At 42.5% G+C, this 19,080-nt stretch overlaps 1 protein-coding gene across 1 annotated transcript in view; it reads left to right on the plus strand.

Moving 5' to 3' along the window:
• Window positions 1-19,080, plus strand: part of LOC123362152 (SH3 domain-binding glutamic acid-rich protein-like) — a 46,360-nt gene that overhangs the window by 19,380 nt on the left and 7,900 nt on the right. Inside the window, 3 exon segments of the mRNA XM_045002496.1 lie at window positions 4,928-5,008; window positions 11,859-11,933; window positions 12,520-12,621. Of these exon segments, the coding sequence (XP_044858431.1) occupies window positions 4,928-5,008; window positions 11,859-11,933; window positions 12,520-12,621 (258 nt within the window).

A 19,080-nucleotide genomic window follows, 5' to 3' on the forward strand; every position in this document is an offset into this window, starting at 1 on the left:
ACGCTACCCGCCTGGTAACAAGCAGGCATTTTGAGGGTGCGCCCAAGGGCAACCTCCCAGTCTGCAGCCAGGATCCTGCACCCCTCTTGTTTTCAAACCACTGTTTTCCTTTCCTCCCCACTTGGACCACTATAACATTGGACCAGTAGGTCCTCAGCACTGTGGCAGTGAGGTATACCCAATAGTTTATTTCTACCCCTCCCACCCCTCTTCCTCATCCCTCTTCAGGGACCCTTCTCACAATCAGTTTCTCGCCAAAGAGGTGCAAGCTTGCCTGCAATTTGGGGCCATAGAAGAAGTCCCCTTACACCTAAGAGGGAAAGGTTTTACTCGGTATTTTCTCATTCTGAAGGCCAAGGTGGGTCTGCGCCCCATATTGGACCTGCAAGGTCCCAACAATTATCTCAAGAAGTTGAAATTCCGCATAGTCTCCCCTGGCCTCCATTACCCTCTCTCTGGATCCTGGAGACTGGTATACCGCCCTCAACTTGAAGGACGTATATTTCCATATTGCCATTTTCCAAGGGCACAGAAGGTTCAAATCATGAAGTGGTTACTTTTCTTATATAAATATTAAGGGTGTGTGTGGGGGAGATAACAGACCCTGTTTATCTTAACATAGGCGAATGCAAGGTATCCCGTCATATACTTTGCCCCCAACTTCTTGGTGACCAGTGTCACGATAAAGATTTTTGAGATTCCATAAAAAGAAGTTACATAATGACTGTATACCATTAAAGAGCAACTGCCTTATAAAGCGAGGCAGACCAGCTACAGCACCTGTAAATTATAAATGTGCAATATTTGACTCTGTGTGTAAAGCTATATTGGGAAAAAATAATTTGCATGTTACTACAAATTTATATTTATACAACATCCTTTGTGGGAGCATCTCAGAGTGCTGTGCAGTGTTCTTTTTTTTAAAAAAAGGCAGTTACGATAACCATTTTTAAAAGCTAAATTAAATTAGTATTGAAATTAGCCTTACAAGAGTTCTAATGTGAGCAGGACTCAAGTTTCATACCAAAGGAGCATAGTACAGCAGGCTTGTTACAGTACCTAATTTTAGGATTTGGTTGGACACCTGGAAATGCTATTTGGATTAATAATGGATGGAAATACATATAAATGCAATAGGCCAAATCCTTCCTCCTGGCCCTGAGGATGTAGCAGGAATAGCACATTTCCACTGGATGTGTAGGTATTAGACCCTGGAGCAGTACTTATACGAAGGGAGTGGGAAGAGACATTATGGGCAGGTTGAAAATATGGACAGTGGTTCATGAACTATCCCACAAATACTTATATGGGATACAGTGGCTTGTGGTCAGTATTCCTGGCCATACCCCCACAGTCGCAGCTACATATCAGTTGTGTCCTATCCACTCATCTTCGGATTATGGGTTCCACTGGACATACGTATGGCTGAAAGCACAGCCCCATTACTCTGTGCACCAGGACTGTTAATGTTTGTTGCTTATCCTTTAGGTTGTGTGTCTTGATTCTTCTCTTAGTCTTCAGCCATTTTGTTTCTATCAATCTCCTTTCTGCCAGTTCTTTTCTTTATTCCTTCCCTTAGCATCCTTTTCCCTCTAGACTGGAGTCTCTTATTTTTCACTCCTATCCATTTCTCCTCCCTGGGACTTCGGCTGCCTCTTTCCCTCTCTTCCCTTCCCCACAGGTTGCCTTATATCTCTCATGTGTGTGACTGTGAGTGCGTGTACACACAGAAAAGGCTTGACCTGGGAAGGGTGGAGATGCGGGACTGAAGGGAGTGAATCTGGGTGAAGGATTTCCTTCCTGTCACAAAGGGCAGGAGATGTTAAGTGCAGATATGGAGTCTCCATTTTTGAAGTGGAAGTGACGATTAAACACAATGAGCAGTGGAGTGCAGCTATAGCTCCATTAATTTCCTCTCGTGCTGGTCTGTAAAACTGTTTAAATCTGATGGCTGACCTTTTATTGGTGCCGTCCATATTATAGTTACTGTAAAGTGGATGTTCCTTACAACTGCTTTGGTGAAAATAAACTATTCAGAGTGTGATGTTGCACTCCATACGCTTTATGGAAATATGCTTATGAATATGACATAACTGGAATATGCTATACTCTAAATACCCCTTGTATGGTGTCATTAGAAAGCTTGTAATCTACTAAGTGTGTTCATCCTATTTGTTTGCATGTTTTGTTTCTATATATGGAGTTAGGAGAATATGATATAAACTTGTATCACTGATGTAAACATAATAAGTGGAGACCATTAAGGGTGCTCCAGAAACAATCAGTTAGAATATCAGGGTTGGAAGGGACCTCAGGGGGTCATCTAGTCCAAGCCCCTGCTCATAGCAGGACCAATCCCCAACTAAATCATCCCAGTCAGGGCTCTGTCAAGCCTGACCTTAAAAACCTCTAAGTAAGAAGAGTCCAGCACCTCCCTAGGTAACCCATTCCAGTGCTTCACCGCCCTCCTAGTGAAAAAGTTTTTACTATTATCCAACCTAAACCTCCCCCACTGCAACTTGATTACTCCTTGTTCTGTCATCTGGTACCACTGAGAACAGTCTAGATCCATCCTCTTTGGAAAGTCAGCTCTGTCCCATGGGAGGAGTCAAGGGGGAGACGGCTCTGGCAGCCAGGGGTTCCTCACTTCCCTAGCAGGCACCTCCCCTCAGCCTGGGGAGGATGTGTGGCTTGGGACTAACTGGGTTCTTGGCTTCCCAGCTCCAGGACTGCCCAGGGAGGCTGAGCAAGAAGGCTGCCCTGAGAGCAGCAGCTGATAGGTAAGAAAAGAGCTGGAGCTCTACTTCCTATTATCCCTCCCTGCCCCATGAGCCCAGGGCCCAGTGCCACATGCACTTGTAAATGTCCTTAGTTACTTGAAAGACTTCCTGTGTACCTGTGGACCAGCCCAGGAGGAATGGAGACTAGGGTCTTACAGTGACATGTGACCATGTCACCTGATAATGAAATCCATCTTAAATCTGGTACTTTTCCATTTAGAAGGAGGGGTGGGGACCCAGAGAGACAAAAGATTCCCGCCTTGTGCCAAAGTTATAAAAGGGGGTGGAGAAAGACAAAAGGGTGGCCAGTCATGAGAAAACCCCTGCTTACCACCTGAGATGTCTGCTGGAACTCACAAGGACTGTACCAGGGGAAAGGATTGGGCCCAGACTAGGAGGGAGTCTAGTCTGTGAAAGAAGCTTATTGGAACACCTCTGAGTGTGAGATATTACCTGTAATCAGTTTCTTAATTTATTAGGCGTAGACTTGTGTGTTTTTGCTTTATTTTGCTTGGTGACTTATTTTGTTCTGTCTGTTATTACATGAAACCACTTAAATCCTACTTTTTATACTTAATAAAATCACTTTTGTTTATTAATAAGTGTAAGTAGTGATTAGAGTAAGTGATTAATACCTGGGGGAGCAAACAGCTGTGTATATCTCTCTATCAGTGTTATAGAGAGCAGACAATTTATGAGTTTACCCTATATAAGCTTTATACAGAGTAAAACAAATTTATTTGGGGTTTGGATCTCATTGGGAGCTGGGTGTTTGGGTGCTGGAGTAAGGTACCTGCTGAGCTGTTTTCAGTTTAGTCTGCAGCAGGCTGGTGTGTCTAGCTCAACAAGACAGGGTTCTGAAAGTCCCAAGCTCGCAGGGAAAATGGGCTCAGAGGTAATTTCAGCACATCAGGTGACAGTCACAAGGGGGTCTCTGTGACTGAATCTGTCACACAGACGATACAGGTGGGAGAAGTGGGAGAGGTTTTTTGACAGGCTCCATTGGAAGACTCACACATTATAACTGAATGTATTTTCAATGCCTGGAGCTAGCATTAGTTTTTAGTTTTCATTATAAACCATCTATGTTGACAATTATATTCTTTACTTAATCTCTTACTTAAGATGCCTCTTCTATTGGTGTCTACACAGAGGTCTTCATCACTTTCTAAATACACTGATTACTTTGTGTTGTTTTCCTGCATTTGCTTTTACCTGACAAAGAAAACTTCTAAGGAAGAAGTTGAAAATAAACTTCCTGTTCATTATGTGATCTGAATCTCTAGAGTAGATTGATCACTTGCTCCTTATTTTAAAGGAGTGTCCCATATTTTGAGGTAAATCCCTTATTTTTGTACCTAATGGCTGGCATAGCTGATACTCAATATATGATGCATTTTTGTTTTGCATTTCAGCAGTAATCATGCAAAGGATTGTATATAGTGTGATAAAAATGTATGAGTTTATGTATGAGTTTATGGGGTATTGTTTGTTTAAAAATAAGCTTTGACTATATTTTTCATACAGTTGTCCTTCATTTACTGAAATGTAGATGGTAACTCTACCATGGGTATGGTAGAGTATGCATTTATAAGGTTACTTATGTGCAAAGTATTATCAGATACCAGGAATACATTGAAATTGCTGTGTTTCTTACTATCTGTCTTGGGTGCTGTTTTTAAATGACTCAGGTGGTTTGGTCTTGGTGTGATCCTAGGGCTGGTTATCCACTGGAGATACCATGTATGTACAAGTAAATTATTGGGACACTTACAGTTTAACAACTTTATCCAAAGAGGAACTAACAGTGTGTGTTTATTTAATATCAAGCACATCTTATGATCCATCACTGTTGTAACCCTTGTCCTTCCTTCCCCCTTACTTTGTTTCTCATCCATTGCTATGTTGTGACTAATTTAAGGCCAGATTCTGCCTAGTCCTTACGAAGATGCAGAAGTGTATTCGTTTTGCCAAGTGGCATTAAACACATTGATCTAAATATGCTTCTTTCTATGTCTCAGATTCTGCAAATCCTTAGTCATGAGAGTAGTGATTTGGGGGCAATATATGGAAGGATTTGTAGGATCTGTTCTCTTTTGCATATGCTTCTTACCAATTCCTTGTTCTTTGTTTAATTCCTTTTCTAGGACTTCGAATCCTTCTTCTCTGCCAAGGAAGAAAACATTATTTATTCATTCCTGGGTCTGGCACCTCCTCCAGGTACAAAGGTATGAATTTCTGTTCTTTGCTGAGGCCCATTCATTTTAATTTAGTAAAAGATGGAGGTAGGCCCTGACTCAGCATGTATAATAATGGACAGTGACAAGTGCTGCAATAAGAAGTTAGTTTGCTGGCACAGGGCTGCAGCAAAGTCTTTTAAAGAAAACAAACAAACAAACAAAAATGGTGCAGGCTTCCCAATAGAAAGTCTTCCAGCCCTCTTTCTTTCACCATGGATTTGTTACAACCTCTTCTGCGACTTTAAAAAAAGCACCTATATTTTGCCATATTCAACTTTGAAACAATACAGCAATCCCTAATTAAATTATGGGTAAAAGCCACACAAACCCCATTGCACAGAGCCCTGAGTGAACAGGCTTTATATGGGAGAACTATGCAGGGCTAGGGTACAGAATCCATTCCCCTATCTGGGTGGATAGCCCCTATCAGGAAATGGGAGACTGTGACTTTGTTTAATCTGACAGAGGGAGTTGTAGATATTGGGTCCTTACAACCATAGGCCCTTTAACTAGGCCCGTGGTGTGCCACAAACCACCCTTCTGCACTGTCCCACATAAAGCTCAAAGCCCAGCTCTGTTGTGCTGGACACGCTGATTCCCCCTGCACATGGTTTCATAGCTGATCACCCCTTGTCTGTTGAATTGCAGCTGTTCCATGGTGCTGGAGGGGGCATTCCACCCCCCTCACTAATGTGCAGATTCTGTTGATCAAGTGGCATTTGTGCACAACACTGATTCATAATTAACTTTTGTTATAATAGGCCGACTCCACCTATAGTAGGGATAGAGATAACAAAGGAATTTCCAAATTTGACCAGAACAGTGGTTATCTAGTCCAATATCCCATCTCTGACATCTTATGCTTCAGAGGAAGCTGCAAGAAACTTTGCAATGGACAATTGTGGAATTAACTAGTACACAGGGAAAATTTATTCCTAATCTCATCAGTTTGTGGTCGTCTTTTGACGTGAAGCGTGAGGGTTTATATTTTTCTATTTTTTAATCCTAGCTAATGTAATTGTGGATGTTCCCCGTATTCATATAAATCACTGTTTTTTATTAATCTTTTTTTTCTTTTCTCCTGTGCGGTCCCTGTACATTTCTTCACAATCTTCTCCAGTTTTGTCCGCTGCTTTAACATTATGTAAGTTAAAGAGTCCTGTGGCACCTTATAGACTAACAGACGTATTGGAGCATGAGCTTTCGTGGGTGAATATCCACTTCGTCGGATGCATGTCAAGTGGGTATTCACCCACAAAAGCTCATGCTCCAATACGTCTATTAGGGTACGTCCATACTACCTGCCAGGTCAGCGGGTAGCAATCGACTTCTCGGAGTTCGATATATCGCGTCTCATCTAGACGCGATATATCGAACTCCGAACGTGCTCCTGTCGACTCCGGAACTCCACCACCGCAAACAGTGGTGGCAGAGTCGACGGGGGAGCAGCGGACTTTGATCCCGCGCCGTGAGGACAGGTAAGTAGTTCGAACTAAGGTAGTTCGACTTCAGCTACGCTATTCGCGTAGCTGAAGTTGCGTACCTTAGTTCGACCCCCCCCCCACCAGTATAGACCAGGCCTTAGTCTATAAGGTGCCACAGGACTCTTTGCTGCTTTTACAGATCCAGACTAACACGGCTACCTCTCTGATACTTTACATAATGTTGTATCCTCTGTAAGTTTTCCCACTTCACTGTTCACCCATTTCCTAGGTTTTAGAGCACTGGTCTTAATACAGGTCCCGGAGGCTCCTCCACTGTTAACCTTTGCTCTGTTATGCAAAGTAGCCATGTATTCCTCTTCTATTTTTCTTTCTCTTAGCCAGTTTCTAAAACATGGCAATGCTTTATCTTTCACATCACAATTCTGTTGTTCGTTAATAGCCTCTTGTGAGGGACTTCATCAAAGACTTTTGGAAAGTCCATATACACTATCTCTACCAGTTCTCCTCTATTCACTATATTTTGTTGACATGCTGATATATTCTAGCATAATAGAGAAGCATGCTATTTTTTTCCTTTACAGAAGCTATGCTTGCTTGTTCCTAACATGTCATGTTCATCTGCGGGGCTTATAACTCTATCTTTGCTTATGCTCAAATGTGATCAGATCTAAATATTGCCATCTTTCTCATGGCAGACATGGATATAATGAATCAAGAGAGTGGGTGAGACATAGTCTGAGCACAAGATTGGTAGCAATACACTCCTTTGTTCTAACATGGCCTAGTGGCTAAAACACTGAAGTAGAAGTCAAAATACCTGGATTCTAGTGCTTGTTCTGCTTGGTGACCCATGTCACCTTTTTGAGCCTCTTTCCGTGTCTGTAAATATGGAGACGATGATACTTATCTCCTTTGTAAAGAGCTTTGAGAGCCTACAAATGAAAAGTTATGTAAGTCGCATACATAAAACAAAGGCATTACTACTATTGATTTTGTCTTTGCTGCTGACTCCCTGGGTGACCTTGGGACAATCCTTTAAATGGCTTCAGTTTCCCACCTTTCTCCCAGGAATATCAACACTTATTTGTCTACCTCTGAGGAGTGCTGTGAGAAATAATTTAGTGAATTTCCATAGGGCACTTAGGGGATTAAAGAAGCTACATGTGCATCATCATCATCATCATCAAAATGTTGTGAATCAATAGGATTAAGAAAATTGTATTTCTCCTGTTTTCTCACTTCATACACCATCCATTCCTTCATGCATTGCTCAGCTAGGTACCTACCTCATAGAACTGGAAGGGACCTTGAAAGGTCATCAAGTCCAGTCCCCTGCCTTTTTTCTGTAGAAAAAAGTACTTTATTTTTCCCCTTCAAGAGTTCACCCATTCCTAGCCTACATCCAAGGCTATTAAAATGTCCAATCAGTGACAGCATCACAAATGTTGAAAACAATATGCTTATGACGTGTTGCCAGAAAAACAACCTTTTGGTGCTATTAGTAACAAGCAAGAATGGTTTCTACTGATTTAACTGCTGTACCAAGGTGCTAGCCTTTCAGATCTGGAGATGGAGTTGCTGACAGAACAAGGAGTAATGGTCTCAAGTTGCAGTGGGGGAGGTTTAGGTTGGATATTAGAAAAAACGTTTTCACTAGGAGGGTGGTGAAGCACTGGAATGGGTTACCTAGGGAGGTGGTGGACCTTCCTTAGAGGTTTTTAAGGTCAGGCTTGACAAAACCCTGGCTGAGATTATTTAGTTGGGAATTGGTCCTGCTTTGAGCAGGGGGTTGGACTAGATGACCTCCTGAGGTCCCTTTCAAACCTGATATTCTATTATTCTATGAATGCCTTACATCACTTTTTAAAAAAAATGAAAACATGGAACTATCTTTATATCTAGCACCATTTAAAATCTGCATCTGAATTTGAGAGAGATCTACAGATCAGGACAAACACCTACTTTTAGCGTTTATTGCAGTGTATTTCTCAGCATCTTCACTGAAGGCCAGAGTGGTTATTGCTTGTCACATAAATGACTTCATTGTGCTGCTGCTGCTGCTGCTTGTCTTTCACCTGGCTGTCAATTCAACCCATGTGTGAAATGTAATAGGAGTATGGTGAAACTGATGGCCAGTGGCATGAATTTGGAGACGCATGGTGAATTTAGAAGGGTGGTGGTGGTAATGGCGGTTCTTTAAACAATATTTCCCAGTAAATCTCTTCTTGTCTCAGGAACTTACTAGTACACAGAGATCATTTTTTAAAATCATAACATGGAAAATTTATAAAGCCAACCAGTCAGTTAGTGTGTTTCTCCCTCACAGTATCACTCCTCACTGAGGCTTTAGGACGATAAGCATGAAGCTGGTATGCTATGCTGCTTTTCATGCTGATCAGTATTGTCTGACGAGCCTTGCCTGTCTGTGGTATCCACCAGTTGTCTCTCATTTTACATGTAGATTGTAAGCTTCTTGGGGCAGGGACAGTCTTTTTGTTCTGTGTTTGTACAGCGCCTAGCACCATGGGGCTCTGCTCCATGACTGGGGTCCCCAGGTGATATTACAATACAAAGAATTAATAATAATATTGATACGTGTTTTTACAGCACTTGTAGGCTCTTATCCAGCAAAGCACTTAAATGTGTGCTTACCTTTAAGTACACGAGAGTTCTGCTGAACTCAACAAGATCACACTTACCATTAAGTATTTGCATAAGTCTTTGCAGGACAGGGCAAAGCACTTGATGTTTTTTAATAAGTGCTGAGCATATTATCATTTCAAATGGGTTTGTTGCCCTAAACTTACATGACATTGCAAAGAGACAAATTACTTATTGATTTATACCAGGAATAATTCAATCTGCCATTACATCTCTAGTCTTCCAAAACCGTTATTACATCTCCTACGGTATCATTTAACATGGATGAGTAATATAATTTTATACCCCTCTGGAGAGAAGGAGTTTGTGTGTTTATAAGCTCTTTAATCTATTTATGTGCGCTGAAGGAGGACTTGATCTTAAACCTGGTCTATTTTAATCCTAACTTCCAAACAAAAAAGAGTGTATCATTTCAGGTCTGAATGCAGGGAATGGCTGTACTTTTAGGGCCTGATCCAAAGGTCAATACACATCAGTGGCAGATTTTCCACTAACTTCAATGGGCTTTGGATCAGACTCCCAGTGTAGATAGTGGGGCTTAGGCATATGAATCTGAGCCATGCCCAATAAAGGTTGTAACTCTGGTGATTTAGGCTCACATACCTCGGTCTCTGGTATCACTAGAGTGGTGAGGTAAGGCTGGAGAGATACCTTCCTGATGCCCCTACCCCTTTCATACTTGTATGGAATGTGAGACTGATTGGCTATGTAAGAAGTCTGGCTGAATTTGGAGAAGGTGGGAGTGGCATTTCTGTTTTCAACATTCTTTATCAGTCTTTGTTAATGTGCATGGAAAGATAATGTGCATGGAAAGATAACTGAATAAATTCGTGGTGGCTAAGTCCATAAATGGCTGTTAGCCAGGATGGGTAAGAATGGTGTCCCTAGCCTCTGTTCGTCAGAGGATGGAGATGGCTGGCAGGAGAGAGATCACTTATTCTTATGTTCTTATAATCATGCGGTGTTGAGCAAGCTTAAAAACAACCAACCTCCCCTCGGGTCCCCCAAACCTAGATGGGTTCTTATGAAATAATTAGGTGAGATAAAGTAAAGAAAAAGGAACCATCAATCAGAAAAGCATTCACAATGTAATGCCTAATTGGTAGATTAATCTGTAGTGGGTACAGATTAGCTGACAGCTTTTTACAGATTTATCCCCCAGTATGCTCTTGGTTTTGAAAATATTTCTGTTTCTTGCATATCCAAGCTACTGTTTTTATAAAGGGACCCATTTTTCAAAGAAGTCAAGAGATTGTTTCTGGGGATGTTTATTTAGAGACAAATTTAAAATCACGGCTCTGTGTGTTCAGAAGTATAGTGTGACTGAACCCTTGATCTTTTTCTTAAATGTTACAGGAGAGATATCTTATTAATGAGAAGACTGCTACTTAAATTAAATTAAGTTAGCAAGCAGTGTATTGTACCATCATGGCTTCGGAGCAGTTAGCCAGGTTTGAATGCTGGCAGTGGGTTATTTGTTGTGGGGAGGTATTGGGTTATCTTTGTCTACTATTATTTAGCAAAAATACATTATAGCTTATATCTCCCAGAACTCCAGAAAGCAGATAGCGCCCCGCTAGACTATTCCTTTCTGCAGTTGTTCTAGGAATTCAATGGAGCGATGCTGATTTACAACAGATGAGAATCTGGATGTATATGTGTTACTCATCTCTAAATCCTTTTTGTTTTTGCTGTGCTGATTTTGAGGTTTAGTACCATATATACTTTAGTAAATGGAGAATTCTCCTTTTAAAGCATCTCTGAATGTGAAATTGAAAAAGAGAAAATGTGCATTCTTAAGGTAGCTATATAATTTACTGATAGATGTGTTTTATTGACAAGAAAAAGACTCATCAGTTTGCAGGGATATTGCTTAATTTTAAATTAACAAAAACTATTTGGGGTGCTTTTAAGTGGTAGTTTCATGACTAGGTTCCAAATAGTGTTATTTCAGTATGACTTTCTATATTAATCATTCATGTGTTTTTGAGTCAGTTTCTTTCACACATCATACAAAGCTAAATTCTGCCCTTAGTAGTAGAAGTGCACATCTCAGTGGACCTGTGTGTGTATGTATCTGGTGGTAAAATATTACTAACAGTCTAATTCTCCTAACCACTCCTTTAAGTTTGTATTTTGGGTAAGTGTCCTGTTAGCCTGGGATAGTTTGTATGGTGGTATATTTTTATGGATATTTTATCCTCATTTCTTGTGTATGTTTTAAATATTTATAAAAAGCCATTAATGCCAGTGAGGATAGGGGCATAAGAAATCTAAAGGCATAAAGTTTTTTTTAAAAAGTCTATGCTCAATAAGAGCAATGTCTTTTAATTTTACAAAAAAGTGTCTCTAACAAAAACTGTCATTCACATAAGCAAAATGATAAATGCAATATTTTGCAAGAGAATTTCAACAAATTTATAAAACCTCTCGTGATAGTAGAATTATTTTTTTAAGGTTAAGAGCACCATTTTCATTCTAGAATTCCTTTGCTAGTTTGCATGGCCAAAAGCCAGAAGTGTAAAGGGCACATTAAGCCAACAAATAGCTCTCGGAATGCCCTTTTAATAATAATACTATCAGTATAAAAAGGTACTGAGTCAGTTGCCAAAATGTGTCATGCTGGTAGACATCTTTAAACATTTTTTTCTTAGCACCTGCTTGCTCTTTCTCCAACTTTGTTCTGTAGATTTATTCAGGTTCTCACATATTGTTCATTTTCTCTGATTCAGGAGGTGAAAACTGCCGAAGAGACATCAAACCTTCCAAACGGTGACGTTTCGGGTGAAGAGCACAAAGTTGTGGACGTAATAACTGAGTATTTTGTTCACTCTCAGAAGTCCACTTTCACCCATTCCAATCATCCAGCATGTTCTGTTCCCCCTGAGTCCCAGTCCAACAAAACCTTTAAGCAACATGCTTAACTTTAAGAATTTGAATAGTTCTATTGAATTCACAAGGATTGTGGTCCTTTCGCCTAACAGCAGAGCTAGAGATGAGGCTTTTTAAAAAAAGGAACAGACAAATAAATCCTTAAGGCCTATTCACATACTTAAAAAAGGGACCCCTTTTGTCTTAAAGGGCGTGAGTACCCTGATGCACCCACGGTTTGTGTATGGATGAGTGTGATCTTGCACAACTGACATAAACTTGCATCAGCACTAAAAATGAAGAACTCTGTACTAGCTGCTTGTTCATTTCCCTGGAAAGAAATAAGTCAGATAGCCCAATGTCTGAATAAGTGAGGGCAACTGTATAGTGGTTACTTGGTAGCTTTGAACAGTGAGTTTCTGAGAGAGCATATAAGCAATTAGTTTTGTACATCTATTGTCTTTCTTTCCTCCTCTGTAACTGCCTGATGTTCTCTCTGCTGTGCTTTTCCTTTGTTGTCAGGAGACTGAAAAGTCTGAAGTAACTGAAGAAAATGAGGCACACACAGAAGACAACGTAGATGCAGTCGCTAATTCTATTGAACTGCCATCAGAAGAGCAACAGGTAATTTTCTCTTTTCTTCTCTGGGAGTTTAATCCACATCTGGGCTAAATTCATTAAATTCAGACATCTCCATATAAATCTTTAAATTCCTCAGCATGAATCTCAGGGTGGTGCTGGCTATATGTTGATCTAAAAATGGCCATAACTGGCGTTTGTGTGCATTCTTCTTCAAGTTCACAAAAATCAGGGGAAACATATGTAAATACGGGTGAGCTTTGCTTTGGGCCTTGACTAACAATAGCTGTCCTTTAGTTAACAGCTTCCCCCGCCACTTATAAACATACACATTTTTTAAGCTCACCTAGAACTAAACACTAGTATGAGGAATAATCAGGAAACTAGAAGCTAAATCACTGTCTATACTAGAGAGAAAAGTTGTTGCCATCAGTGGTCCAGGCACCGGAGGTTCTTGTAAAACCCTGTTATCCCCATACAAAAGTGTTCCTAATGTTGCACAAGCATTGCCAGTACCACTGCGAGTGCACTGCCTTGGCGCAAGCCTTATTGATTCTCAGACTTCTTGTAATAGAAATTGCTCACTCCTGTAATAGACCCCTAACCTCTGGCTGAGTAATGAAGTTCTCAAATCATGGTTTAAAGACTTCAGGTTACAGAGAATTCACCATTTACACTAATTTAAACCTGCAAGTGACCCATGCCCCATGCTCCAGAGGAAGATGAAAACCCCTCAGGGGCTCAGCCAATCTGACCTGGGGGAAAATTCCTTCCTGACCCCAAATATGGCGATCAGTTAGACACTGAGCATGTGGACACCCACCAGCCAGACACCTGGGAAAGAATTCTCTGTAGTAATTCAGTGTCTCATCACCAGCCACTTTGGATTTTTGCCACTGCCAGTCACAGATAGGCCACATGCCATCATAGGCAGGCCCATCATACCATTTTGGAAACCATTGGAAACCAGGAAAACATTTTGAAGCACTTTGAGGAGAGGAAGGTGATCGGGAATAGTCAACATGGATTCACCAAGGGCAAGTCATGCCTGACCAACATGATTGCCCTCTATGATGAGATAACTGGTTCTGTGGATATGGGGAAAGCAGTGGATGTGATATATCTTAACTTTAGCAAAGCTTTAGATACAGTCTCCCACAGTATTCTTGCAAGTTAAAAAAGTATGGATTGGATTAATGGACTATAAGGGTGATAGAAAGCTGGCTAGATTGTTGGGCTCAATGGGTAGTGATCAACGGCTCAATGTCTATTTGGCAGCTAGTATCAAGTGGAGTGCCCCAGGGGTCCCCAAGTGGAGTGCCCCAAGTGGAGTGCCCTGGGACCGGTGTTGTTCAACATCTTTATTAATGATGTGGATGATGGGATGGCTTGCACCCTCAGCAAGTTCGCAAATGACACTAAACTGGGGGGAGACATAAATGTGCTGGAGGGCAGGGATAGGGTCCAGAGTGACCTAGACAAATTGGAGGATTGGGCCAAAAGAAATCTGATGAGGTTCAACAAGGACAAGTGCAGAGTCCTGCACTTAGAATGGAAGAATCCCATGCACCGCTACAGGCTGGGGACCGATGGGCTAAGCAGCAGTTCTGCAGAAAAGGACCTGGGGATCACAGTGGATGAGAAGCTGGATATGAGTCAGAAGTGTGCCCTTGTTGCCAAGAAGGCTAATGGCATATTGGGCTGCATTAGTAGGAGCATTGCCAACAGATCAAAGGAAGTGATTATTCCCCTCTATTCGGCACTGGTGAGGCCACACCTAGAGTATTGTGTCCAGTTTTGGGCCCCCCACTACAGAAACGATGTGGACAGATTGGAGAGAGTCCAGTGGAGGGCAAGGAAAATGATCAGGGGGTTGGGGCACATGAATTACGTGGAGAGGCTGAGGGAAGTGTGCTTGTTTAGTCTGCAGAAGAAAAGAGTGAGGGGAGATTCGATAGCAGCTTTCAACTACCTAAAGGGGGGTTCCAAAGAGGATGGAGCTCAGCTGTTCTCAGTGGTGGCAGATAACAGAACAGGGAGCAATGGTCTCAAGTTTCAGTGGGGGAGGTCTAAATTGGATATTAGGAAACAATATTTCACTAGAAGGGTGGTGAAGCACTGGAATGGGTTACCTAGGGAGGTGGTAGAATCTCCATCCTCAGAGGTTTTTAAGGCCCAGCTTGACAAAGCCCTGGCTGGGATGATTTAGTTGGAGTTGGTGCTGCTTTGAGCAGAGGGTTGGACTAGATGACCTCCTGAGGTCCCTTCCAACCCTAATCTTCTATGATTCTATGATCCCCTCCATATACTTATCAAGCTTAGTCTTGAAGCCAGTTAGGTTTTTTTGTTCCCACTGCTCTCCTTGGAAGGCTGTTCCAGAACTTCACACCTCTGATGGTTAGAAACCTTCACCTAATTTCAAGCCTAAACTTGTTGATGGCCAGTTTATCTCCATATGTTCTTGTGTCTACACTGGTGCTTAACTTAAATAGCTCCTCTCCCTCCTTGGTATTTATCCGTTTGATGTATTTATAGAGAGCTATCATATCTCTCCTCAGCCTTCTTTTGGTTAGGCTAAACAAGTCAAGTTCTTTGAGTCTCCTCTCATAAGGTAGGTTTTCCATTCCTCGGATCATCCTAGTAGCCCTTCTCTGCACTTGTTCCAGTTTGAATTAATCTTTCTTAATCATGCAGACCGGCATTGCACATAGTATTCCAGATGAGGTCTCACCAGTGCCTTGTATAATGGTATTAACACTTCCCTGTCTCTACTGGAAATATCTCACCTGATGCATCCTAGGACTGCATTAGCCTTTTTCATATCTGCATCCAACTGATGGCTCATAATCATCTGGTGTTCAACCAGTTACCCAGGTCTTTCTCCTCCTCTGTTGCTTTCAACTGATAAGTCCCCAGCTTATAGCAAAAATTACATAAGAACATAAGAATGGCCCTACCGGGTCAGACCAAAGGTCCATCTAGCCCAGTATCCTCTCTTCCGACAGTGGCCAGTGCCAGGTGCCCCAGAGGAAATGAACAGAACAGGTGATCATCAAGTGATCCATCCCCTGTCGCTCATTCCCAGCTTCTGGCAAACAGAGGTTAGGGACACCTAATTCTTGTTGTTAGTCCCTAAGTGCATAGTATGATCTTGCACTTTGCACTATTAAATTTCATCCTATTTGTATTACTCCAGTTTACAAGGTCATCCGGATCTTCTTGTATGATATTCTGGTCTTCTTCTGTATTGGCAATACCTCCCAACTTTGTGTCATCTGCAAATTTTATTAGCACACTCCCACTTTTTGTGCCAGGATCAGTGATAAAAATGTTAAATAAGATTGGTCCCAAGTCTGATCTCTGGGGAACTCCACTAATAACCTCCCACTCTTCACTTATTCTAAATCATTAAGGATCAGACACACCTCCATGCATAAGGGTCAGGCACCCATTAAAGTTTCATTTAAACCCTCAAAATAGGGCTTTAGTGGGACTTAGGTGGTGCCTAGTCCTTGTGCCAGCTCTCAGCACAGGGCTGAATTTCATCCTTAAGTTGCATCTGTTCATTTTCCAAGCTTTGCTCACTTTCAGCCTGCACATGGTTGCCATTTAATACCTCTTTCCTCAAACCTTGGGGGAAGCCCTGGGTAAGGCTGGAGAACATCCCTTGGCTGGATTGGGTTACTTGCTGTTCAGGCTGGCATTCTAGTCTAATGTTTTTCAAATGAGAACAGAATGCTGGAACAAGTTGTTGAAGTCTTAAAATGTATCAAGCAGCTGTGTATGAGAGGCTTTGTAATGACATAATGCAATGCCATTTCTATACAACTAACAATTTGCTGGTCTTCATTTCTTACAGGATAGGTTTGAGTCCCAGGTGGAAAACATTGTCTTTTGGCCAGTATAACAGCCTGGTATGGGGTCGGGGGGAGAAATAACATGTCTAAAGTGATCTTTTTAAGGTTATGGTATAACCTGATTTTTCTTATGAGTTCTCTCATAGAGCATAGTTCACCCACCAGACTCCAGCAATGTTCAAATGTTCCTTCAAGGAGTACAAAATAAAGGAAAAAAATCTCCCCATACAACTATCAGACAGTACGCCAAATCCCATTAAACTCATGAACTTCTGCTAGATCCTAGCAGGTCACCATTTCTATTTCTGCTATATTCTTTGTAAGAGCGGGTAACCAAAACTGAAGAAAGGAAGGGTGCTGTAGCAGTTAGGGTGCCAGCCCAGGACTCAGAAGATCTAGGTTAAATTTTCTGCCCTGCCTTGGACTTCCTATACAAAATTGGACAAACCACTTAGACTCTGTATGGTTCCCTATCTGTAAAGAGAGGACAATAGCACTTCCCTACATTACAGGGATGGCGTGTGGATAAATATGTTAAAGATTGTCAGATACTCAGGTACAATGGTAATGAAAGCTATATAAGTACATAAAAGAGGTAGATGTCAGTCTTTAAGGTGAGTTTCAGTTTTATTCTCTATTTATTCTATAGCCTAACCCATTTTGTTTGCTTATTTGACCATATCTGGTCGTTGCGTCAAGGTTTTCACTGAGCTGTCCATGCCCAGGTTTTTTCCTGATTGGTACAGTTAATTTAGAAGCCATCAGTGTGTCTCGTGTTCTGAAATGGTGACCTTTCCATCAGTGCCCACTGTAATTTGCAACCATGTGGTTGCATCTTCTGAACTGTAGTCAGGTCCCCGTTGGAGTTTCAGTTTACCATGTTGACCAACTCCTGCTCATTCAAACCAGACAGTTACAGCACTGTAGTTTTATATTTCATGCCTAAATCAACACAAAGTTTTGAACCTTGTATTCACATTTTGGCTCTATTCACTATTTTGTTTCATACAATTTAAAAAGGAAAGCTCAGTGCAGAGTTTAATCCAGCCTGTTTAATTGTGCTGGTGATTATGTCATAGAAAAATTTGAATGGAATCCTGGCTAGTTACAGATATCTTGATCTGTGCCAAGAAACATACGACAGCTGATACAATAAGCTGTGGCTCTGTCTCAATTAAGGAGTTGTATGGAAGAGCCCAGATTCTGGAAGGCCTTTCCACAACAAAAGCTACAACAGCAGAATCAGGAACTAGCCGCAAATGGTGGTAAATGTAGGGCCAGATAGCTCTTCCCACCCAATCCCTGCTGGGAGCCGCTCCAGGATACTGGGCCTCAAAAGCTCCACTCCTAAGTAGCCAAGGCCAGGGGTTCTCACAACAAATTTTTGGTGGCCTCAAAGTGTGGCCACCAACTCTCACTGGTGGCTGCACTGATACTTTTTTCCTAAAATGCTTAATTAACTTTAGGAAAAACAATTAAATATGCACACGTTCACATCCAAAGAATTGGAATGTATAGTTTTAGGTTTTTTTGACATAATAACAAAAATAATGCTGCCTCCCCCTTGCCCCCCTCTCATCCAGGGCTTAATGGGTGCTGGGGCTTGCTGTGAATATGTGTATATTTGTTAACATCAGAGCACACTTAGTAGGTACCTGGGAGGCAGTGAAAAGTGATAAGTAATATTAACAAACATACAGGTATCACTTTTCACAGATAGCTAGTAAGTCTGCTGTGACAAGTGACACTTATATGTTTGTTAATATCACTTCTCTCAGTAAGCCCCAGGACCCATTAAGCCCCGGATTGGGGGTTGATGGGGGGTGGAGGGGGAGACAGCAGGGGCCAGAGGTGATGATGGGATGGGTGCGGGGCCGGGGGAGGCAGCAGGGGTGGGGGCAATGTGGGGGATGGATGTGAGGCCAGGAAGGAAGCAGGGTCTGGGGGTGGGGGGAGGGAAGGGAATGGATATAAGGCTGTGAGAGGCAGCGGGGGCCAGGGGAGATGGGGGTGGGTGATGAGCCCCACTGTCGTATGGCCAGAGCCAGGGTCTGGTGCCTGGTGCCTGCTGCCATGTGGCCAGGGCTGGGGCTCAGTGCCCGCAGCCAGAACCCAGAGCTGGGGACAGGAACTGCATAGCTGGAGCCAGGGATTGGAGCCCACTGCTGCGCAGCCAGAGCTGTGGGTCAGCGTGGAGGGCCAGTGCCTGCCGCTGCACGGCCAGAGCCTGGAGCTGGGTGCTGGATCCCAGGGCTGTGTGGCTGGAGCCAGGAGCCAGCGCCTGCCATTGTGTGGCTTTAGCCAGAACTCGCTGCTGTGCAGCCTGGGCCACAAGGAGGGAGGGCCTGATGCTTTGCTCCTCCCATCCCAGGAGGCTGTCATGGCCTCAAGAAAAGCCCCTGGTGGCCACATGGTGGCCGCATTTGAGAAACATTGGCCAAGGCCAATGAGGTTAAGCTGCTGATGAGGCCAATGAAAGGCCCCAAAGCCCTGGAAAAACCCCTCATGCACATCAGCGGCAGCCTCAGGAACTAGGAGTAATACATGCCATGTCTGACAGCCTTCCTCGCTACACACTCCCCACTAAACCTGTCAACATATGCTCTGGGCCACTTGGCCTCAGCAGCTCCACCCCTAATTCACTCAT

The sequence above is a fragment of the Mauremys mutica genome, chromosome 1 (assembly GCF_020497125.1).
Source record: "Mauremys mutica isolate MM-2020 ecotype Southern chromosome 1, ASM2049712v1, whole genome shotgun sequence".
Lineage (NCBI taxonomy): Eukaryota > Metazoa > Chordata > Testudines > Geoemydidae > Mauremys > Mauremys mutica.